This window comes from Alternaria arbusti, assembly GCF_024043155.1.
Source record: "Alternaria arbusti strain BMP 1465 chromosome Unknown scaffold_5, whole genome shotgun sequence".
NCBI lineage: Eukaryota > Fungi > Ascomycota > Dothideomycetes > Pleosporales > Pleosporaceae > Alternaria > Alternaria arbusti.
Genome location: NW_026249945.1, coordinates 1,722,947 through 1,746,018, shown reverse-complemented (window position 1 = coordinate 1,746,018; position 23,072 = coordinate 1,722,947). Strand labels below are relative to the sequence as shown.

General features: G+C 54.5%; 10 protein-coding genes across 10 annotated transcripts; 5 read left to right on the top strand and 5 right to left on the bottom strand.

Annotated features, from left to right (window-relative positions):
• Positions 1-36: 36 nt before the first annotated feature.
• Positions 37-1,421, bottom strand: J4E86_005107 (uncharacterized protein; the record flags this gene model as incomplete). Its single annotated transcript, XM_051445643.1, is given in 3 exon segments — positions 37-87; positions 107-675; positions 746-1,421. The coding sequence occupies 3 exon segments, from the start codon at positions 1,419-1,421 to the stop codon at positions 37-39; spliced, it is 1,296 nt and encodes a 431-aa protein (XP_051303740.1).
• Positions 1,422-2,794: 1,373 nt separating this feature from the next.
• Positions 2,795-4,275, bottom strand: J4E86_005106 (uncharacterized protein; the record flags this gene model as incomplete). Its single annotated transcript, XM_051445642.1, has 5 exons — positions 2,795-2,829; positions 3,090-3,585; positions 3,632-3,891; positions 3,938-4,064; positions 4,135-4,275. The coding sequence occupies 5 exons, from the start codon at positions 4,273-4,275 to the stop codon at positions 2,795-2,797; spliced, it is 1,059 nt and encodes a 352-aa protein (XP_051303739.1).
• Positions 4,276-4,538: 263 nt separating this feature from the next.
• On the top strand, positions 4,539-5,323 carry J4E86_005105 (uncharacterized protein; the record flags this gene model as incomplete). Its single annotated transcript, XM_051445641.1, has 4 exons — positions 4,539-4,576; positions 4,685-4,904; positions 4,958-5,149; positions 5,204-5,323. The coding sequence occupies 4 exons, from the start codon at positions 4,539-4,541 to the stop codon at positions 5,321-5,323; spliced, it is 570 nt and encodes a 189-aa protein (XP_051303738.1).
• Positions 5,324-6,544: 1,221 nt separating this feature from the next.
• On the top strand, positions 6,545-8,918 carry J4E86_005104 (uncharacterized protein; the record flags this gene model as incomplete). The annotated part of the gene is made up of 6 exons (XM_051445640.1): positions 6,545-6,964; positions 7,015-7,166; positions 7,222-7,379; positions 7,437-8,431; positions 8,485-8,712; positions 8,766-8,918. 6 exons carry the CDS (start codon positions 6,545-6,547, stop codon positions 8,916-8,918), a joined length of 2,106 nt encoding a protein of 701 aa, XP_051303737.1.
• A 2,192-nt stretch (positions 8,919-11,110) lies between these two features.
• J4E86_005103 (uncharacterized protein) lies at positions 11,111-12,915 on the bottom strand (the record flags this gene model as incomplete). Its single annotated transcript, XM_051445639.1, has 3 exons — positions 11,111-11,619; positions 11,668-12,150; positions 12,201-12,915. The coding sequence occupies 3 exons, from the start codon at positions 12,913-12,915 to the stop codon at positions 11,111-11,113; spliced, it is 1,707 nt and encodes a 568-aa protein (XP_051303736.1).
• Positions 12,916-14,624: 1,709 nt separating this feature from the next.
• J4E86_005102 (uncharacterized protein) lies at positions 14,625-15,156 on the bottom strand (the record flags this gene model as incomplete). The annotated part of the gene is made up of 4 exons (XM_051445638.1): positions 14,625-14,676; positions 14,723-14,788; positions 14,905-14,970; positions 15,026-15,156. The coding sequence occupies 4 exons, from the start codon at positions 15,154-15,156 to the stop codon at positions 14,625-14,627; spliced, it is 315 nt and encodes a 104-aa protein (XP_051303735.1).
• Positions 15,157-16,535: 1,379 nt separating this feature from the next.
• J4E86_005101 (uncharacterized protein) lies at positions 16,536-17,537 on the top strand (the record flags this gene model as incomplete). Its single annotated transcript, XM_051445637.1, has 5 exons — positions 16,536-16,596; positions 16,649-16,955; positions 17,012-17,253; positions 17,304-17,374; positions 17,424-17,537. The coding sequence occupies 5 exons, from the start codon at positions 16,536-16,538 to the stop codon at positions 17,535-17,537; spliced, it is 795 nt and encodes a 264-aa protein (XP_051303734.1).
• Positions 17,538-18,779: 1,242 nt separating this feature from the next.
• On the top strand, positions 18,780-19,683 carry J4E86_005100 (uncharacterized protein; the record flags this gene model as incomplete). Its single annotated transcript, XM_051445636.1, has 2 exons — positions 18,780-18,881; positions 18,946-19,683. The coding sequence occupies 2 exons, from the start codon at positions 18,780-18,782 to the stop codon at positions 19,681-19,683; spliced, it is 840 nt and encodes a 279-aa protein (XP_051303733.1).
• A 617-nt stretch (positions 19,684-20,300) lies between these two features.
• J4E86_005099 (uncharacterized protein) lies at positions 20,301-20,930 on the bottom strand (the record flags this gene model as incomplete). The annotated part of the gene is made up of 2 exons (XM_051445635.1): positions 20,301-20,466; positions 20,515-20,930. 2 exons carry the CDS (start codon positions 20,928-20,930, stop codon positions 20,301-20,303), a joined length of 582 nt encoding a protein of 193 aa, XP_051303732.1.
• A 260-nt stretch (positions 20,931-21,190) lies between these two features.
• Positions 21,191-22,848, top strand: J4E86_005098 (uncharacterized protein; the record flags this gene model as incomplete). Its single annotated transcript, XM_051445634.1, has 5 exons — positions 21,191-21,355; positions 21,409-21,534; positions 21,587-21,664; positions 21,716-22,410; positions 22,458-22,848. 5 exons carry the CDS (start codon positions 21,191-21,193, stop codon positions 22,846-22,848), a joined length of 1,455 nt encoding a protein of 484 aa, XP_051303731.1.
• Between the last annotated feature and the right edge of the window lie 224 nt (positions 22,849-23,072).

Genomic DNA, 23,072 nt, shown 5'->3' with positions numbered 1-23,072 from the left:
TCGCATACCCAGGCCGCCACGCAGGATGAATGTCGTTCAACGCGCCTCTCGTGCTATCCCGTACATTTGTCGTGTGTCTCGGTTCCGCTTCGACGATGTAACTTACGCCGTCTTCTGAGGCGTAAGAAGGGGGGCGGGGACCTTCGTGCTGGGGTTGCGCAGGTGATGTCGATGTTGCGCTGCCGCGGAGAGACGCCGCAGCGAGAGCCGCAGGACCAGAGAGCGAGGCACGAGTAGAGTGAGCAGCAGCAGAGATGGCACTACCCCTTGTCGCATCCTCAACCCTCTGCCAATGAAGCAAATTCGGATCAACCCTCACACTACTCCTCCAAAGCCCGTACGCGGGTGGCGGAGGCGGCGGCATACCCTTCCCCTCCTCATCCCCACTCGCACCCACCATGTCGTTCTCCAACACAGCATCCATATCCGCGTCTTCTGCGCTTTCCTCGTCGCGCCGCAGGTGCACGCGAATGGGGACGATGGGCTGGAAACCGTCGCCGCCGCCCGTCATGTCGGGCATGGCAGCGCGGTGTTCGTGGCGCGGCGGGTTCAGCATGAGCATGCAGAGGCGGATGAGGGAGTGGCAGAAGAAGATTGTTATGGTGAGGAGGACCATGATGAAGAGGATGTGGATTTCTTGGCCGAGGGAGCGGTTGGTTAGGGCAATGGCTAGGTCTGTGGGAGGAGGGGTTGTTAGTTAACATGTTTGGGGTGGGAAAGGGAGGGGAAGGATGGATGGACTTACAGATTGCGAGGATGGTGATGAGAAAGGTGCCGGATATCACACATGCGATCATCTTCCCGCGTGCAGCTGACCCGCGGATGTATACTGCGGTGGTGCCGCGCTGTTCTCGCCTGCGTACCCATCCGTTCGAACCGCTGGATGCATTGGATGCGGATCGTTCGGTGCGGTGGTGCTTTCTTCTTCGGTGCTTCCGTCGCTTGTGTCGTCGGCCGTTTATTTCATCTTGTAGTTGCTGGATCTCGGGGTCTACAAAGCTTTCCTGCTGGTTTGGCAGTGGTACATCGGCTGGGTGGCGAGCGTAGAGTGTGGTTGGTTCCTGCGGATCTTGAGGCGGGTTGATGGCGCCGATGTAGGAGCCCGCGGTGTGATGCGCATGAAATGGAGCCCTCGAATCATGTGATTCGCGATGCGCGTTCTGATGGGTGGGCAGGCCTTCCTGGTTGGCCGGTTGCTGGCGGTTCCAGAAGCCCAGGAAGGGCGTTTTGGGTGTGTTGATGTTGTTGTTGTTGTTATTCATAGCCGGCGACTGCGAGTATATCGACGACCCGTTGACCATCCCCCGCACATTACTGCGGAACGCGCTGAACCGAGATGTCGACTGCGTTGCCGGCGTTGCGTCGAAGTCCTGGTTCTGGTCTGGCCGCGGCGACCAAGCGAAGAGTGGTGACCGAAACATGGCGATCCGTATATAGCGCGGTAGTTCCCTCAAGTCCAGAAATATACGGTTACGAGCCCCCAAGTTCTATCTTGGGCGTACGTGAATCCCTTATAGCAGACGCGTCGTGCTAACCGAAGGTCTCTGTGTTGATTTCACTCAAGACAAGACAAGGGCGAATAAGAGAAAGGATACTCCAGAACCAATGCAGGAACGCCGTGTACCCGAACCGCTTCCAGGAACAGAAGATGTGGAGTGAAAGAACAATGAATGGATCTCGCCCTTGCCCAAGACCCTACCCAGCATATGCAAAGTAATCCAGTTGGAGCGAACCGTTTGGCTACCAACCTCTTAACTTTCTCGAAAAGCCGTCGAAACAAAGATCTTCCCAGACTCTGAAAGTGAATAGTAAAAGGGAAAAGAGTGGGAAAAAAGGACCAGACAGGGCTATCCAGCAGCGCACCTCGGCCAAACGAGCGCAAAAGAATGAAAAGAAGCGAAACAAGCAGGAGCACAGCAACCGCTACCTCTATTACCAATGACTGGAAGGAAAATAGATGCAAGACAAACACGAAGGAGATGAAAGAGTAGGAAAGTAGAAGGTGGTGGTCGCGCGCTCCGCACCAAGATGACATGGGTCACAGCGTCCCAATAACGATGGACGGTCAGAAGTCGAGAAAGCATTGAGCGCCATGCGTTTCCGCGACATGTGGCGTATCAGACTTCGATCGCTGCGAAAGTGAAACACGTCTGTACGTATCCACAGGAGCACTGGGTGCGGCAGCGATCCAGGACGTGTCACGGACCGCGGTTCGCCTGTATCGGTGCATCAGATCTCGAATCTGGATGTTCTCCAGGCCTCTGGTGGTTGACCGGAAAAGTCGCTGGTAGCAAAAGCGTCAGGCCCGCAGCACGCTGGTTGGCTCGCACAAAAACAACATGAAACGTCTACCCCAATGAGGAACGACTGAGCACCAGTAGCTTCGCAAGTGTGCTATTTACGTGCAACGGCATTCATAACGGTGCATAAGACGCGGGTATTCATCTTGATTGACTTTGGTTGTATTTTGTTTACTCTTTACATTGTCGATGGTGTTGCGCGTCATACTGTTCTGCTAAAAGTAAACAGATTCGTGTCTTCGACGCGTCTTTTACCCCCTTCCTTCGCTGTGTTGTGGAAGACAGTACATGCGACTCCGTACCCTGTCAAATGTCGCACCGGCGTATCCAGTTCTATATGTAAACAACGTCTTCTGACGTACCGTGGGGCCGGATGTTCCTCGGGCCTTTCTCCACGCTTTCCTCGGTCTCCACGCTCCACTGGGGATTTCATCTCGAAGCATGTTTGCGTAGCCAAGTTGCTTCCTACGCACCAAGTTGCTTCATCTCCACGTTCACTTGCCTAGCTCGCCTACCATGAGCTTGCGGTCTGAAGATGCGGATACCACTAGGATTGCCAAGTTAGCTTCGTGTTCGAAAGACCATAGCGTTGTGTTCAGCGGTGAGGAGTGTCAATGCAAAGGACTACTCTCCTATCCGCCTCAAGCGCTAACCATCGAAATTGTTCGCTCGTTCTCCAAACCCAATCCGCCATGATCACCATCCGGTCGGAAAGCTGAAGCGTAGCGCGGGGTCCAGAGCGGAGAACAGGTAGAGGGACGAATGCAAAAGGAGATTTAGGGTACTTACAAATTGGTTCACCGAGCGGGTGGAACCGCACGTCGTTGACGGCACCTCGATGGCCGGGAAGCTTGTGCAGTAGCTTTCCTGTTCGGGTTTCCCAAACGGCTACGCTCTGGTCGCCGCTACCGGCTGCGATCTTCTCGCCCTTGGAGTCCCAGCTTGCCTTTAGCAGATTGCGCTCTTGACCCGTGGGGGCTCCGTCGTATGTTTGAATACGCCTGTCTGCAGGCGCAAAGGGTCTCACATCCCATGTTCTGACGGTCGAGTCGTGTGCGTTGGAGAGGAGGGTTTGGTTGTCTGGGGACATTTGGAGCGAAGTGACGGTGTCGGTGTGACCGAGGAGTGTGTATGTGACGGCTTGTTTCCGCAGATCCCAGACTTTGATGTCGTTGTCGATGCCGCCGGTGAAGAGCTCGTTGCCGGCTTCGGCCAGGCATATAGCGGTTATGGGGAAGTCGGTGGGGATGAATGTTACGGCGTCCTTCGTTCTCGTGTCCCAGATCTGTGAGAGTCAGAAATGCCCCAGGACGATATACTGATGCACTTACTCCGATGTAGCCGTCGTCGGACCCGCTCACAAGCATCTCTTCACCGCGCTTGCTCACGTCCATGCAGTTGATAACCTCCTCGTGTCCTGGGTGTCTCCGTATCCTCTCTCCCGTCTCCACGTCCCAACTTGCTAGGTGCATGTCTGCAGAGGCGGAGAAGAGCACCTTGGAGTCGCGCGACCAGTGCAGATCCAGGACTGCCTGCTTGTGTCCAGTGAGAATGCCGTAGTTTTCGCATGATCCAGAGCTGCGCCAGAGTACTGTTCATGTCAGCGCATATCTCTCACGTGTTCACAGATGACTGACATATAGACCGGTCCATGGAGCCCGAAGCTATGTACTGTCCCGTCGGATCAAAGCGCGCGGCGAAGATCTCCCCAGAATGGCCCGTCAACTCCATAACCGGCGACTGCAGCGCGCTGGTACGCGAGCCCTACAGCACCTGTCAGCACGTCGCAATCTTCAGCTTGGTACTCTATCAAAAGTCCGTGGGCATAACATACCGCTTGTATCAGCGCGCCATTTGCGCCCGAGCCATTCACGACGGCTACTGCAGAGCTTCCCAGATTCGCGTCCGACTTGGTGCGCTTGACCAGCTGGCTCGTGCCAAAAGCCTCGTTGGCGGGTCGCTTTTCTCTCGACATGGCGATGGAGGGGTGCTTGATTCGGTATATGTGTGGGGTCTGTGGATTGGTGCGCGGTGGCTGTGGTCAGTTGTAGCTGGTAAACTTTCCTCAAGGCAGATCTACGCTAGGGCCCGGGCGTCCCAGGTACGCTCCTCCGCAGTCCGCATGCTCCCTGACGCAACAACACGACTTGATATCAGCGACTTAATATACCAAACACACGCAACAGTCTACTCTCACACTTCGACACCACACAAATCGTCCGACAAAACCCCGCAATCATGGCGTCATCGACCAAAGCAGCCCGCATGGGCGAGGAGTGAGCTCCAGACGTCTAGTAGTTGCTGCACATGTGCTAATAGATGTCAGAGTGTGGAAGTAAGTCTCGCATATGGCCACTCTAAGCGACCGCTTCTGACGGTGCCAGGACTCGAGTAGACAAGGTCAGCGCCGAACTCGTCACCCTCACATACGGCACCATTGTCGCGCAACTATGTAAGGACTACGAATACAACTACGCCGATGTCAACAAGCAACTGGAGCGCATGGGATACAACATCGGCATACGGCTCATTGAAGACTTCCTCGCCAAGTCGAGCGCGCCTGCCTGCACCAACTTCCGCGAGGTCTCGGAGATGATCTCAAAGGTAGCGCCACCGAGTCAATGGGATATAGACCGCAAGCTGACATGTGGTTGTAGGTCGGCTTCAAGATCTTCCTCAACATTACACCGACAATTACCAACTGGTCGAGCGACAACAAGCAGTTCTCCCTCATCTTCGAGGAGAACCCGCTGGCCGACTTTGTAGAGCTGCCTGACGACGGCCGCGCGCAGGACGAGCTGTGGTTCTCCAACATACTGGTGGGCGTGCTGCGGGGTTCACTAGAGATGGTACGCATATATCGCATCAAGATGGGGCGCGGGTAATGGACTAACACCCACCAGGTACACATGCAGGTGGAAGCGCACTTTGTCAGTGACGTCCTTCGCGGCAACGACACAACGGAGATGCGGATAACGCTGATCCGCTACATTGACGACGAGATGCCACCCGATGACGAGTAGAATGAGGTAGGGTCGAGGAGAAATTACACTTGCTATTTAGGTTTAGCAAGCAGGCATTCGCCGATCCATGTATAGTGTGGAAGCGTGACGGAGAGATATGCGATAGCAAGGTAGGCATTTTCTGAAGACAACGCCTCGAGGAATTGCATACTGTCGTGCTGTTATGGAGTCGGGCAGACGATTCGTGCTCAGACTGATGCACGACTAGATAGGGTGCACTATTGACGACGGCCATGGAAGCCAATTAGAGGGTAATTGCAATCGCGCAATTGCACTACCACACCATCGACGCACCATTGATCGCTGAAGGCGGCCTCGCAGGCTACATTGTGCATTTAGTCTTTGCAGCCCCTTAATCTTACTGTGTAGGACTTGTTGAATTGGATTTCGCGCAACTACGACCAAGTCGGTGAACCCATCAGGGTGTATGAATGATCTGCTACCAGTACTGGTTGGGGCATGACGGTCGGGTTCGCGTTACATGTGCCCCACCAACCTCCCTAGATATCGGCCCTGGTGCATACGATACTGCGATGCGGTCACGACACTTGAATTCCGCCATGTTTGACGTCTTGAATTGCTTTATGCGAGTAGAAAAGCAAATATCGAGGCAGTTCTGATGAGAGCGCGATGCTGCGCAATGGGAGGCTGGAGCATAGGGGATCTAATAATACCGAGATCACGTGGACCACTTGGCGCAGCTCACGAGCGGCCGCTCTTCCCCTCGCGCTGAGCAGCTCAGAGTTTGCACGATCCCGCTGCAGTCCCTTTGTGCAGTTGCTTCAATCGCGCCCTCTCGTGCAGGCAAAAGATATCGCAGGCGTTGTTGTCGTGATCGCATCTCTTGGCAGACCCGTGTAGCGCGCCGTGAGGTCCCTCCAGGGCGCTGTTCAAGACCTTCCTTCACGCTAACCCCCCGACCCATAGTACCGTGCATCAGCCGCCGCCTTTTCATCGCGACGACACCAGCGTCGCTACCCACACCCGGCACCCCAGAGCTGCCATCTCGCGCGACCTCCACGCCATCGTCGTCCTCCACCCGTCCTTGGCACGACGCTCCGCTCCGACACGCACCGTGGCGACGCCCTCCCATGCTGTTGTAGAGGCCCGTCCAGCACCGAGGTGCACAACACAGCGCGTCTATTGCTACCACCGCGCACCTATCGCTAACCCCCCACCCGTCCACCGCGCCTGCCGCGCCGCCCGACACCTTCCCTCGCGATGCAGAACCAACAAATGGCGCAGATGGCGCAGATGAATGCGAACGGCTCCCTCAACGGCACCCCCATCATGGGCAACATGGCGCATCCCAAACGCATGGGCGACCAGGACCCCAAGGAAAAGCTCAACACGTACATCTACGACTACTTCCTACGCAACCGCCACCACACCCTCGCGCGCGCCATGCTCGACTGCGACCTCAAGCTCAACACGGAGAAGGCCAGCCCCAACAACAAGCCCAATGGCGCCAGCGACATCGACATGCCCGACGACCTGCCCCTGCCGCTCATGCCCCCGGGCCAGGCCGCCGACAACTCGTTCCTGCTCGACTGGTGGGTCCAGTTCTGGGACATCTTCGCCGCTGCGAGAGGCGGCGGCGGCGGGCCCAAGAATGCCGCCCAGTATCTCGGCCACAACCGGGTAGGTAGCCGCGCACTGATAGACACGGCGGCGTACTGACTGAGACGCAGAATCTGGGTCACATCCAGAACCAGCAGCGGGACCAGCGCCTCATGATGGCCACCAACCCCATGAACGGCGCCCAGTACATGATGCGGAACGGTGCCATGACCAACGGCAACCAGACCGACCTCAAGCGGGCAGCCGCTATGAACAACCGACCGTAAGCACCTCGATCTTCAACATCTCTGCGATCTCGCGATTCTAACACCCCCCAGCGCCGGCAACCCCATGGCGGGCATGCAGCCCATGAAGAACCCCAACATGATTCAGATGCAACGAGACGGCTCCAACATGGATATGAACGGCAACCGCCCCAACTCGCCAGGGTCCAACGAAAATGCCCCATCCCCAAACAAGCGCCCCCGCGTCGACGGTACGTCATCTGTCACACCCATGTGGAGAGTACAAGCTAATCAAGACCCGCCCACAGGTGGTATGAACACCGGTAACATGCCCAGCAACCAGTTCAATGAGTTCATGCCGCAAGGCCCAGGTGCGCAGCAGAAGAACATCGAGGTATATGCCCAAAGTCTGGCCCATCAACACAGAGTGGCAATGAGTAACACTTCCTCCCCCCAGGGTATGAACTCTGGCGTCCAAGGCTCCCCCATGGCCCAATCCGGCCTCGACGGGCAAGACCTAACCTTCGCTGGCAACGGTCCACGGCCCGGCAACATGCCCAACAACCCTCCAGGCGCTCCCCAGCAGGGCAACCACGCGCTGCAGGACTACCAGATGCAGCTCATGCTGCTCGAGCAGCAGAACAAGAAACGGTTACTCATGGCTCGCCAAGAGCAAGACAATCAATCCGGACATCCTCAGCAGGGCGTTATTGGCGCCCCAGGTTTTGGCGCAGCCATGTCGCCTCAAGGTAGCAGAGCCGGCGGCCCATCACCCAACCCCGCCGACCAGATGAAGCGAGGCACACCAAAGCTCGGCCAGCAGAATCTACCTGGCTCGCCTATGCCCGAGGGAATGATGGGGCAGCAACGCGCATCTCCCGCACCCAACATGAACTTCGACCCCAGTCTGGCACCCCCAGGAATGCCTCCACAATTCTATCCCCAGAACATGTCCGGCCCGAACGGCAACCCCATGATGCGGCCTCCGAGCTCACATCCGCAGCCGCCCAACTTCAATGGTCAGCAACTAACGCCTGCGCAAATGGAAGCCATGCGTAACGGCCAGATGCAACAGAACGGTTGGCGAGGGCCCCAACCAGGAATGATGGGTCCAGGTGGCCAGCAGATGGGAGGACCAATGGGCCAAAACCCTCAGCAACGGCAGCAAATGCCGCCGCCTCCAGCGCCTACGAACGAACCACCCCGACCAGAACCCTCTCCATCCGTGTCTAACCAGGCACCACCGACCCCGAACCAAGGAAACAAGGCCAACCCCAAGAAGAAGGTGACCAAAGACAATAAGGTAATGTCTCGCGCTTCTCCTATACCCTCGAGCATCGTTGATATTGATTTTAGAAGCCCGCAAACAACAAAAAGGGGGCGGCAGGTTCTACTCCCGCCACGACAAACGGCGAAGAACCACCGACACCCACATCCTCCACTCCCGTCGCACCCATCACGCCAGTACACAAGCAATCCTTCAACCAGGGACAAAACGGCCAGCCGCAACCTGTGCAACCCCAACCGCCTTCCGACCAAAACATGGACAACGGGGGTCCGCCATTTGGTAACATTGATGGTGACGTAAGTCTTCGTCCTTGTCTGATTCAAATCGCATCTGCTAACACGACGAATAGCCCAACGGCTTCGATCTCGGCCTCAACTTTGGCGACGACGCTGGCGCCCTTGAAACTTTCGACTTTGACTCGTTTCTACAGACGGGCAACGACAATGACGCTTTTGGCAATCTAGTCAGCGACTTTGATTTCCCCAATCCCACGGAAGTATAGTATTATTCGTTGTCGTCGTCGTCGTCATCGTCGTCGGTTACTTGGTTGGCTGGCTGGCTGTTTAGGTGGAACAACAAAAAACAAACCCCCCTCTTGTTTTCATATACCCTTATCTACATCGATCGCTTTTGTCATCGACATCATCTCTTCTCTCTTATTGGAGCATAACGGGGCTTCTCTTTGGGCTTTGGGCTAGGAGACAGGGCGGCGATAGGTCCTTGCAAACCCTTTCTCTGCTTCTGTTGTTGTTATCTTGGGCGTTTGTGCTTCACTGGGCGCTTTTGCTTGCTTGCTTGTCGGGCTATGTTTCTTGATTACGCAACCACGCTATTTACTCTGATCATGTTCGTTGGTCGACTTGTTTTTTCCATACTTATCGTTACCTACCTACCTACCTACCTTAGCTACAAATATTTCTTTATCTGTTCACATTATCACAAACACTCTCACACACATATATTCTTCATGCATTCGCTTATCTGCACTTCTGTGTAGGAGAGGCCTTTTTGTTGGTTTAAGACGATTTTCCAGGAGCGGAAAGGAAGACGAAGAAGAGCGAGACAGGTGCAGGTGGAGGGAGACAGTGGATTGGGTCTGAGACCCGTCTTTGCTATACCATTTTCTTTCATACTGTTGTTTTGATTTGATCGTGAGAAGAGGGAGAGGGGAGAGGTGGAAGTCGAAGTTGAAGTGGTGGAGGTGCAAGACAAGGAATGACGAGAGAGATGTTGAAGATAGTGCGACACATTCTTATCATTCGAGATGACTTAATGCCTGAATAAGTTCTTTTTTCTTTAAAGCTGAGCCGGAGGTGCATGTATGTCTTGAGTGTAAGCTCTCGTTGGGATGGCGTTATTTGACTGTGATTGTGAACTGTCAATGGGTATAGCGTAGATGAGCGTAGATGGTTAGTGTATGTTGGCCTGCTTCTGTGAGGTACCTCGTACTACAAAAGGCAAGGCATACGACGAGGATGAGGCAGCCCCTTCATATACACGCCGGTAAGCTACATTTCTGCTCTTCCCAAACCATTACTAAACACACTCCTTCGCTACAAACATACGAAAAATCTCATCGTCGTACTCTCCTCTTCCCTCCGCATCCGTCGTCACAACTCGTCATCCAATAACCCCCGGCCACCCCCAATACCCCGTTAAGAAATTAAGAAAACGGGTGAAAGAACCACACCCCTACCTGCCGTTCTTACTAGTGTGCCAAAATAGCCCTTTCGCATACCAAACCCTAAACATCCCGAGCGTTGGGTCGGCGCTAGCCCGTCACACGGCATCAGCAAGGTTTGGGGTTGGTTTTGAGTTTGGCGAAACGAGGCGAACTTCAACCTCCTCGTCTATTCGTCATGGGACGTCGTTCTGATGTCATGCGGATGCGTTCGGTATCATCGGTATCGGAATCGTGAATGCGTGGGTTTTCGATGCTGTGATGGGGTGACGGATCGCGTGGGGTTTGTGGAGAAGGAGGATGTAGGGTAAGGTTCGGGGATGCGGATGTAGAATTTTGTGATGGTAAGTTGTGACGTACCGTGGTAACTGGCATAGTATAGAGTTTTGATGATGTGTCTTTCGTCGAAGTCTCAGGAGGTTGGGAAGGAGAAGAGGCGAGGATGGGTTGAAGAGTGGAATGTAAGACACGGAGATTGTTGTACACTGCTGTTGTATTATTGGTTCTTCGAGATGAGATGAAATACGGAAGTCCTAATAATCAATGAACCAGTTTCTAGCTTTCTCCCCGACTTGGGTCGCGATACAAGTCCCCAGTATGCAGAATATGCTGCAAAAACCTCCAATAGCAACACTCAAAGACGATAGAAGTTGTGCAGAGTTGGTTGTAAAGACATGCAATCATTCTTTTGCTATGCCAGCCGGGCTGCGACGATGGTCGCAATCCCCAAACCCAGCTCTATATACGTAGCTATTTGTACATTCTAAGTTCGTAACCCATGGCATACCCAACCAAACCCAAGCCCATGCATATCCCATAACCAAATCAATCACACTCTCATGTACTCTCATAAGATCAAACTCAAGGAGAGTCGTAAACCAACCACATAAACACATTACCGTGACCCATGGACCCGTCGGTTCGTCCCTTGATCCTCATACCTCATTAACACGTCTCTTCTTCAAGGCTCCGACACGGAGTCTCTCTCCATAATCGCACTCAGCCTGTGTATCTTAGTACGTATGCTCGCCCCTCCCCCCAAACCCCTGCCCCTCCTGCCTCTTCTTGCGCGCATGGTGAACGAGCCCCTGTACACTATGCACAGCCCTCAAATGCTGCTGACTACCCACGGTAGGCAGAGGAACATGACCGTTACCCGGGGGTCCGCCGCCCATGCCACCCGTCATACCACCCGCATCCCCCCTTTCGAGATCAGGTTCTTGACTGCCCTCTCTCTCCTTTTCAATGACTTCCTTAACTTCTTGGTCCTTGTCGTCGTCGTCTTGACCCGGGTTGGCGACTTCGTATTCGAGGATCTTGATGAATTGGTAGAAGACGACGGCGATGATGGCGCCGGCTGCGGGGCCTACCCAGTAGATCCAGTGTTCGGTGTCGAAGACGCCGGTTACGACGCAGGGGCCGAAGGAGCGGGCGGGGTTGAGGGAGCCGCCGGTGTAGTAGACGCCGACGAGTTCTGCGATGAAGAGAGCGAGGCCGATGCCGACGGGGGCGATGAACGTAGCTGGAAGGTATTAGTGGGTGGTAAGGGGAGAAGGATGAGACGACATACCTTTGTGCTTCTCCTTTGCCAACATGAAAATGGTAAAGACCAGTTCGGCGGTGAGAATAGCTTCGATGAAGACACCCTGGGCTAGACTCGTGCCCTCACCCAACGTAGTCCGCACATTGAAGGATGTGGGGAACAAGACGCTGACGAGGAAACTGGCAAAGATACTTCCGCTGATCTGCGCTGCTACCAGCAGGAAGGCGCGGATAGGAGACAGAGCGCGGCAGAGCAACATGGCGAACGTCACGGCGGGATTGAACAAACCACCGCTGATACGGAAGAAGACCCATACGTTTACCATGAGAGAGAAAGCGAAGACGAGAGCGATGTAGAGCAGGACGATGGGGGAGAAACCAGCGGATTCGTTGGTCGTAGTGTTGGAGTCGGGGGTGGCGGATGAATCGATGTTGGCGACTTGGGTGCCGGAGAAGGCGAAGAAGAGAAACATGGTTGTTCCTACAAATTCGCCGACGAAAGCGACAAAGTCTGCGAGATGTGTTAGTGATGTGGGAGAGTGAGACGGGAGGGTGACTTACGGTTCTTTGCGTTACTTCCCATCCATATCATCCATGGCAACCTCATCACGCTCTCCTGAGGTGGGTAGTTGGGTGGTCCTCGACTTCCTCCTGCGTAGGGTATGGGAGGGCGGCGTCCACCGTAGTTACCTCCATCGGGATAGTACATTTCGTAGTTAGGCTTGCCTGGTGTGTCGCTGTAATAAGGCTGCATGTTGTGGTCGACACTGTTCCTAGGTATGGGTCCATACCTGGAGTTCTGCTCATGGTAGTTGCGGTACGCACTGGGAGGACCTTGCGTTCTCCTGCTTGGGCGACGGTACGCGCGAGGATCGCGGGGATCGACGTCTTCCTCTTCAGAGTAGTCTTCTACGTAGGGGCCACGGTGTGTGGTTGGGCTGTAAGGCACAGGTTGAGATGGTCGTCGTGGACGAGGTGTTGCGTCCCAGTCACGGATGTCGGCCTGTCCTCCCAATTTTCGATTGGAAGGCATTGGCGTTAGACCAAAGGTGTTGTTGGCCTGTTGTACGGGCGCGTTATGTGACTCGGGATCGACGTTGTAGTCCATATGTGCTTGGTGAGGCTGTGCAGGCAATCGTAGAAGCTCCTGCCTCGAGTCGCTGGATCCACGTGGGTGTGTTGGCATGACGGGAGACTCCATTATCGTCCCATCTTGCAGTGTCTGACCGTAGTATTGAGGCAGTGAGTTGTTTGAGTTCAAACTTGACTGCGCCATGTAGGCGGTTGGTGTGAGGTAGCTGCTAGACTTGGTGGCGAGGTGGTTGATGGAGAGAAGACTTTCGTATTGGCGAGGGACGGTTATATTAGAGCGTCTGGGGAGCAATAACGCTTATGCAGCTAGTTGAGTAACGGTGAAGTTTGGGTGTTTGAGATCAGTGCAGATCAGTGGCCAGATGTATGAACTGGTGATGCTGAGCGACAAAGGAGACCATATATGCTCGGTGGCCAAGGCTATAGCGAAGACCCTGAATAGATCCCTCACCCGCTCTCGTCATACCTAATTTGGTTCAGTGTCGTCTCTTCGTAGTCTTCTCGGCGCGATAACTCTCCGAGCTTTGCTTCATTCGTTGATGGGAGCAACGGGTGGATTCCAGATTCAGGGTTTCCCATATCGAAGTCAAAGCGATGCTTACCATGACGTCGTCTCGCTGTCCCTTGATACAGAAATGGGTGGGATGTACTTGGCGGTGGCATGGGGCATCCTGTGGAAGAAGCATGGTTCACCTGGTGGGGGTGAAGAGGAGGTTGTCAGAGGGCTGGGCCAACGGTTAATTCGAACGGACGACGGCGGCGGCCAAATGAGAACGCAGCATGATCTTGAAAGTTACTCGAACGTTCACAGGGTAGTCGCTTGTAGTTGTGATCGCAGCCGGGATGTTCGTGGTAAGATGTCGGCTATCTGCCACACGTGCTAGTGGGATCCCTGCGGCACGCACGATTACGAGCCCAAGTACCTGTTTCGCTAACAAAGGTAAAACGCCTAGCTGCGTGAACACGGAAGGCGTTTGAAATGGGCTAACAATGACGGCGGTCTGGAGGCCTAGGCAGTCAGGCGTTCATACGGTCGGCATGTTCGCGAAAAAGGAGTAAAGTCTATATTCGACACTGCGAATGCGCCTGGAGAGATGACCGAATTTAACGATCGACCATACCGATGCAGCGGTATCACACGGCAGTGAACTATGTTCTAGGTCGGCGCAAGGGAGTCACGTTCTCCGCTCTCCGGCCGATTGTGCGATGACAGACTTTGCGCGAGGCTGCGTAAGCACTTGCTCCAGATATCGGAGGCTGGAGCAGCGGGCCTGAATACGAGGATGTGTTGTCGTCAGATCCTTCGCGGCAGAAAAACAAAACGGGAAATATCGAGTTGTGATCCAGCCTCGAGCGGGGTGGTGGCTGGAGTATCCCAGGCTGTATCCATGTAGTGGATCCCGCGGTCTCCAGATCTTCGATGAGCTGACGTTGTAATAATCCGAGAAACGACCTACTCGAACGAATCAGAGCCAGTGACGCACTTCCGCGTGATACCGAAACTTTCCGTAATCGTTCGGTAGTACTTCGCTCGATGTATACTGAAACATGATGTACAGATGTACAGATGCACACTGAACGAAAAGGGCAACTTTGGAGCATCCTGCGGTGAAGAATCCATCAAGCCTCAAAGTGGTAGGTGCGGGTGTTGAGATGGCAGGCCCACATATGTGCTGGGAAGGAGGCCTTGAAGTGTTCAGACCCATGCTCTCTTTGACACGAACAAGGACGAGATGAAGAAGCAAGTACGAGATAACGCAAGCATCTGCCGTGAAGTCCAACAGCCCAATTGCCAAGTTTATGTTCTTTCGATATCTTTATTGTTTATCATAGCAAGTATAACACGACGTATGGGTCGGCCCGCGATATTCGTCCGGAGCACCCGCTACGCGCTCACTTTTGCTCGCCCTGGCCGGAGCGCTCAGACTCAGCAATGACGTCGTCACTGTGTTGTTGTTAGTCGTGTCTTTCGCCAAGCTATGATTACTGACATGTGCTTGTCCAGATCCTCCATATGCTGCCTTTGCTGCTTGAGCTTGTCCTTGATGGCAAGGAGCCTGTTTGTTGTCAGAACGTTGTACTATGACAGGACGTTGTACCGGGTCGTTGCTCGGTCTGAAACGGTGCGAAGTAATCATCGGGATATCGGGATATACAGAGCTGGAGTACGTACTTGGCCTTCTCTTCTTGGCGGATGTAGAGCTCTTCGCTGGCAGCCTCGCGCTTGGTGAAGGCATCACTGCAATACCGGTTAGTCTGGATATAGGGTTTGCATTTCATGAGCATAGACTCACCCGCCAGCGGCACCAGTAGCCCTTGAAGCTCCAGAGCCGGTGGAGCCCTCAGCCATGCGGAGGGCGGAGGCGGAGAAGTAGCGAGGAGCGGCAATTGAGCGCGCGCTCTTGATGATGGATGTGCGAAGCATTTTGGCGGATCGGTAGAGAGATGAGATGCTGGGTGTTGGGTGGTTATATGCAATTGGTATGCTGAGGTGGAGTGATGGCTCGACATCTGGAAGACATGGGAGCTTGGACGTGCAAGTGCGTCATCGCCACGTGATTTCGAAGGGTCTCAACATCGTTGCCTGGCCCACTCGACAGTTTGGTACGCGTATGACCTCTTAGCATAATACGCCTGTATATCTAGGAAGACCGGAGGGGTAACGTTGGAGACACGTCTGTCGATGTGTTGTTGAATTATGAAAGTTGCTTCAGCATAAAAAGCACAACAAGCACCATGTGACAAGAAGACTTCGGGGTCTGTATCACTACAACGATTGCAACAACACGGTCTTGACCTCAAGGCTCTCCGAACAGCATGGCATGTTTTTCGTTCAACGTATGTTCGGCGTGTTCACAGTCATCGCATCCATTGTCGGGGCAGAGCCAATGTGCGCTGCTCAAGGCCAAACGTGATGCCCAATGCTCGTAGTGAAGCCCGGTCCTTGTAGCTGTCATGGAAAGGGTGTACTGCGGGGCATGTTGTTCAGGGACTCGACGACAGCGTCTCCAAGGCGACTCTGCAAGCCTGTAAACAACAGCAGGTACTACTCAGGCCAGGAAGGGGCCGCTGAGGCGGTGGCGGATGGTGTTCGCCTGTCAGAATAGAAGGTCGCGCCAGTTCTGGGCCGTGTGAAACCAAGGATAGGCAGGCGTGATCGACGCCAAGACGAGTCAACTGGTCGGGTTCTCTCCCTCTCAAGTCCCCTCCTCTGATAACTCAACCACAAGCCGCCCTTGACCAAAACATCTGCACTTCACTTTCTTGCCAACACCACATCGCCGCCTCTAGCAGCCTACATTCCCTCTCCATACCAACTTTTCTCTACGTAAGTGCTGCTCCACTGCATTTCGTCACTCCCCCCGAATCCGCGGACAGCTGCAATTTGCGCCCCCAGCCGCAGTAAACAAGGCCCGCTCTTCCCATCAGCATGGCCCGCTGTCGAAATCGCTCGTCTCAAGTCGCTCGGCCGCTGTTGTCGTGGGTGTCGTGTATCGGCGCTCTTTTCGGAGACCCGTGGTAGCTCGAGCCGCCCCTCTTTGCGCCTCTGTTGTGAGGTGTAGAGTCCACGCAAGCAATTGGCATATCTCCACTTGCCGCACACTCCGAGCCCTCAACACAAACAGGACAGCCAGCGAACAGTCGATACGGCAGCGAGACGACATTTTCTCCGATTACGGCCATAGCGCACATTGAGGGGCTTGCTCGCTGTTGAGCAACTGCGATAGCCACTGGTTGCACTTGTCGCGCGCTTCAACTCGATTTACATCAGCTAACGGCGATTTGCACAGACCACACATCACAATGGGTTACGAAGACTCCGTGTACCTGGCCAAGCTGGCCGAGCAGGCCGAGCGTTACGAGGGTAAGCGCACCACAAACAACGCACCGCATCGTGTCCTAACGACATGTGACAGAGATGGTCGAGAACATGAAGGCCGTTGCCTCCGCAGACCAGGAGCTCTCCGTCGAGGAGCGAAATCTCCTTTCCGTTGCCTATAAGAACGTCATCGGTGCCCGCCGCGCCTCCTGGAGAATCGTCACCTCGATCGAGCAGAAGGAGGAGTCCAAGGGTAACGAGACCCAGGTTACTCTGATCAAGGAGTACCGCCAGAAGATCGAGGCCGAGCTGGCCAAGATCTGCGAGGACATCCTCGAGTGCCTTGACAGCCACCTGATCCCCTCTGCTGAGAGCGGAGAGTCCAAGGTCTTCTACCACAAGATGTAAGGCGCCACGTGCATTTGACTAGCCAGTTTGCTAATCTTCATGTCTTCTCCAGGAAGGGCGACTACCACCGTTACCTTGCCGAGTTCGCCGTTGGTGACAAGCGCAAGACCTCTGCCGACAAGTCGCTCGAGGCTTACAAGGCTGCTACCGATGTTGCTGCCTCCAACCTTGCTCCCACCCACCCCATCCGTCTCGGTCTCGCATTGAACTTCTCCGTTTTCTACTACGAGATCCTCAACTCGCCCGACCAGGCTTGCCAACTCGCCAAGCAGGCTTTCGATGACGCCATTGCTGGTATGTGAAGGACGAAGTAGTCGTTCTGAACAAGGCTAACGAATCTGCAGAGCTCGACACCCTGTCTGAGGAGAGCTACAAGGACTCTACCCTCATCATGCAGCTTCTCCGTGACAACCTTGTAAGCCCACCCCACATCTTTCTTCACTCAAGCATACTGACCCATCTAGACCCTCTGGACATCGTCCGAGGCCGAGCCCTCCGGTGACGCCCCCGCCGGCGAGCCCGCCACCGACGCGCCCAAGGCTGAGAGCAGCGAGGCTCCCGCCGACGCCAAGGCATAAATACCGAAAAACCGATAACAGACGCAAAAATGGCAGGGGTTTAGTGGTTATTGGTGCATCTTGGTAAACGGTCAATGATGGCTAGACTCATCATTTTCTACAGTGTTGGCATGAGAGGGTATATCCTAGGTGTGACTTTCAGGCCCCGGGTGCGCTTTGTTTAGACTCCAAATTCTCAATCCTGTCTACATCCTTTACCTTGGTGTCTTGGCCCTTTATACCACTATACCGTCTCTTGTTCCTGCCTAGTCTAGTTGGTTTGATATGCTGTGTTTCAAGATTAGAGTGTGGCTGGATGGTGGCTACGAAGTTCTGGCTCTTTTGCTGTTCCTACATTCTCTTCAAGACTTATAATCAAAGATATCCGCTTCTAATTGGGTGTTGTTGAGGGTGTGAAGTGAATTTTGTTTGTTGACTGGGCGCTCCTTCCGCATTGTACCGCTTACGTCACGTCACGCACGTGGTGTAGATAGGTTGTGGCTGCAACTTCCTCTCTTTCTCACTCTTTCACTCTCGCGCAACACACATCAGCTCGCGACTGTATCCAAGGCTCGCGTGCCACTGGCAATGTGATGATAAAGGCTCTTGCTATGACTGCATCGTGAAGTGGGATATGCGTCTTTCAAAAGTATCGAGCAGTGATGCGCAGCAGAGGTATTGAGTAACTCTATCGAAATAAAGCAAATGAATCATTGAGAAGAGTTTGGACTAATCTCAATACCACGACCATGGACCCACGAGGGACAGAAGTTCCTAGCTCAGGCGAGGGTGCTAAATACTGGGTCTGTAATGAAAGCAGGGAAAGCTCATCAGCGCAAGAAGTAGGACGAGCTCCTTTCTAATCGTTTGCCTGATTCTTTCGCACACGGACCACTCTGGGTATCTGTATCGCCTCCCATTAAGTAATACTAGGCTACCACGCGTGTCATAAGATTGGCCTTTCTTTCTTCTACTTCTTACCCCGACCTTGACATAACAGACAACCACACTGTTCGGAATCGACTTTGCCTGGACATTGCAGCAGGAACGTATTCTCTACCCAGGTCAACAGCAGCACAAGCAACGACCATGAACTCACTCAATTCACTGCCGCCAGTCCAGGCCGCCGATCGCGCTGGAGTCACAACTACAAAGACGACGACAACCATAACCACAGTTACTACAACCACCACGACCACGTCTCAGGATACGACTGCCTTCACGCCATTCCGGTTCCCCGATTTGCCTGTTGAACTTCGAGTCATGGTGTATGAAGAGCTGGTGATTGTTGGCAAGGTCTTCTATACACCCGACACCTACGCTGTCGAAAACGAGGCGCGCTTCGAGGACTGGGAGTCTTATCCAGTTAGTAATACCCATGTACGAACTGTATGTGAGACAAATACTGACTTCGTACACTCATCTTTAGGTTCCGTCTTTGGCTATCCTCCGCACTTGCAAGCAGGTTCTTGGCGAGGCTGAGGAAGTCTACCTAGCCAACAACTTATTTGTACTACCGGATGAAAGCACGAAAAGACAACCATTTGCAGGATCAGGTCTTTGCCACAACACTAAGAGCGTGGATATCACCCGCACGCATGTACCCTTCCCAGATCGGTGGCTCTTCTCAGCTTCAGCTCCCCGTTTGATCAAAAGTATCGGTATTGGCTTCAGTGGGCGCTCTCACGAAGGCTTTCCCGCTCTCGATCATTCCACTTGGAAAACGGAGGCCGATTTCGACAGCCTAGCTCCCGCGACTCGTCTGCAAATTGCGCATGAGAGAGCTGTGAATTATCTGAACGGTGATTTGGATGGTTACATCGAGGACCTTTATCGTTTCTTCAAATACGGTGGGGGCCCAGAGTTTAAGCGTATGAACTATCTAGAGTTTGATTTGACGAACGCGTTCTGTCCGACAGGATGCTGTCGTATGGCGGAGCAAAATTGGCCGCAGATGATGTGTCTTGGACCGAGGAAGACAGGTTTCCTGGGGGTGAGGAACGAGCAAGAAGCGGACATCATCATGGTCGAGGTATACGACACCCTCCACGGCAATTATGGTGCACTGCACGAGGATTACGAAGGAAAGCTCGAAGTGGATATGGAGGGGATTGAAGAGGTGTTTGGCATTGTTTTTAATCCAGAGAAGACGCACTGGGAGCAATAGAAGGTTGAGACTAAGTAAGTAGCAGCAGCACGAAGCACGTCAGCCTAGGGAAAAACCGAACACCCTGGAGCCTACATCAAGGTAAAAACATACAAAGTAGGTGGCCTAAGGTCAACGTAGGCTCCAGGGTGTTTAATTTTTCTATTGTATGAGGTGGGAGGACATGATCACGCTGAGAGTATCAACAACAGTTGACAATCGCGTGGCTGGTATGATGTTAGCATGAAAACCAGATGGGGCGTCCGGTGGGGTCTAGAGGAGAGTCTTGTCTATCACAGTACGGCACAATGTAAGCTGGACTTGTTTAGGCCATAGTCAATGAATTGATCACCAGTCGGACCAAAACCTTAGTGGCGAATAGCAGTACACATTTAAATAAGCCGATCTCTATGCTCATCATGTCCTCTCGGTGGGCATACAAGCAAGACGAGTCTGTATCTCCTAGGTCGCAAAGACCCCGTCTCGATAAGCCTGTAGAAGGGCGGGGCTAGAATGATGAAGGCTGGTGAGGTTAAGCACAACGACAAGCAGAGTCATCACAACACTCCAAACGATACGACACTTCAATCAGAAAAAAGCCCTGCCTCTGCATTTGTATTACAAGTCCCAAGATGTATCTATGCGTGCCACAACCTCGCGACGGCCTCGGTGATGCCAACGTCATTTGTCTCGAAAGAGTAGAGGGCAAGACCCAATGCGACCGTTCCGGCGCGGAGAGCCCACATGGCGGACTTTCGAACGAGGGGAACACGCTTGGTGGGGAAGTAGTCGATGATGCAGGACCTGTGATATGTTAGCCACTGTAACTCAATACGCATCCATTCTACATACTCAAATCCAATATGCGAGTGGACTACCAAAAGGGCGCAGAGAATCGAGTCGGACAGCGGGTTCAGCGATCCAGCAGCAAAGGGCGCAATGGTCAAGGGAATCAGACCGGCCGAGACGATCCTCTCAAAGCTCCAGTGGTAGCTGCCGTGAGCGTAGTCGGGGTCTGGCACGGGGACGGGGTCGTTGGTGGTTCCGATGATCTTCTGGGGCAGCGGCGGCAGGATCTGGTTGCGCTGTGTGGCGTGGAAGGCGGCGATGCGGGTCGACTGGGGGATGGCTGAGCGCTGGAATGCTGGTCGCAGCGACTGGGCGAGCGGGCGGTTGAGGGTCGAGGTCGCGGTGGACAGCATGCGCTGCGAGGGCTGGGCGGGCGGGCAAGCTTGCCTGAGGAGGCCGGGACGCATGACGGAGGCCATTGTGCAGTCTGCTTGGGGTCGTGGAGGTCGCAAGAAGCAATATCGGGATCGCAGTCGTAGTTGACGACAATGCCTCGGATGTCGATTGCTGACGTCCCTGCCGCCCTCATTGGCCAGCGGTGGCAGCCGGAAAGTCCCGTGATCGCAGATTTGACGAAACTCATCCACCTCACCTAGGCCGCGCTGCAGCTGGACGTATCGACATCCACCCCAACCCATCACCGCCCCATCTCCCATCCCCTGCACAGCGAGCAGACGCAATGGCTTCCCGCCAGCTCGCCCTCAACCTGCAGCGCAGCATGCGCTCGCGCTCCGCCATCAACGCCGTCAAATCATCGCGGGCCTCGCCTCTGACCCGCGGCCTGGCCACGCCCGTGGCCTACGGCGCGAAGACCGAGTCGACCACCCTCGGAAACGGCTTCACGGTATGCCCGCCACTGTAGGAGGATGCAGGACTGCAATTGACCCGCCTGCGCAGATCGCTACCGAGCACTCCCCGTGGGCCCAGACTTCGACAGTCGGTGTCTGGATTGACGCTGGCAGCCGCGCCGAGACGGACAGGACCAACGGCACTGCCCACTTCCTGGAGCACCTTGCCTTCAAGGTACGGACACTCAATGGCAATAACCGGGACAGCACGCTGATGCATGGCACAGGGAACCCAGAAGCGCACACAGCAGCAATTGGAGCTCGAGATAGAAAACATGGGCGGCCACCTCAACGCCTACACCTCGGTACGTCATACGGAGCAAACAATTTCCAGGGCCGGATACTGACCACAACAGCGCGAGAACACCGTCTACTACGCCAAGGCCTTCAACAACGATGTCCCCGCCGCCGTCGACATTCTCTCCGATATCCTCCAGAACTCCAAGCTCGAGGCCCAGGCCATCGAGCGCGAGCGTGATGTCATCCTCCGCGAACAGGAAGAGGTGGACAAGCAGCTCGAGGAGGTCGTCTTCGACCACCTACACGCCACCGCTTTCCAGGGCCAGCCCCTCGGTCGCACCATCCTCGGACCCAAGGAGAACATCCAGAGCATCCAGCGCGCCGATCTCGAGAACTACATCAAGACCAACTACACCGCTGACCGCATGGTCCTCGTTGGCGCTGGTGGCATCCCCCACGAGCAATTGGTCGACCTCGCCGAGAAGTACTTCGCCAACCTCCCCTCAGAGCCCCAGGACTACTCCGCCAAGTCCGCCGCTGCTGAGCAAAAGGCAAAGCCCGACTTCATCGGCTCCGAGGTCCGTCTCCGTGACGACACCATGGGCACCGCCAACATCGCCATTGCCGTCGAGGGTGTCAGCTGGAGCGACCCCGACTACTTCACCGCGCTCGTCACACAGGCTATCGTCGGTAACTGGGACCGTGCCATGGGTACATCCGACTACCTTGGCAGCAAGCTCAGCAACTTTGTCTCGCAAAACGCCCTCGCCAACAGCTTCATGAGCTTCTCCACCAGCTACTCCGACACTGGGTACGTCATACTGGAATGATACCATAAATATTCGCTAACAAACCTAGTCTCTGGGGAATCTACCTCACCAGCTCCAACCTTACGCAGCTCGACGACCTCGTCCACTTCACACTCCGCGAGTGGTCCCGCCTCTCCATGAACGTCACGTCCGCCGAAGTCGAGCGCGCCAAGGCCCAACTCAAGGCCTCGATCCTCCTCGCCCTCGACGGCACGACCGCCGTTGCCGAGGACATTGGCCGCCAAATCGTCACCACCGGCCGCCGGTTATCACCCGAGGAAGTGGAGCGCGTCGTAGGCCGCATCACAGAGAAGGACGTTATGCAATTCGCCCGCAACAGGCTGTGGGACAAGGACGTTGCTGTCTCGGCTGTGGGTCAGATCGAGGGTCTGCTCGATTACAACAGGATTAGGAATGATATGAGCAGGATGCTTTCATAATCGGACCGAGAGTGAGAGGGAGAAAGGGGAAGGAGGAAGGGAGGAGAGAGGAAATATGTGCATAGTAAGATGATTGCTGTGAAAGCGTTTTTAGACGGCATAGGTTACTATTGTAGTTTTTTGTATGAAGTACTTGACCGGATTGTATTTTGACAAGATCTTTTTCAATAGTGCTCGTTGCTTGTGGATGAAGTGCACGTGGGTTCGTCTGTGTGGTCGATGTG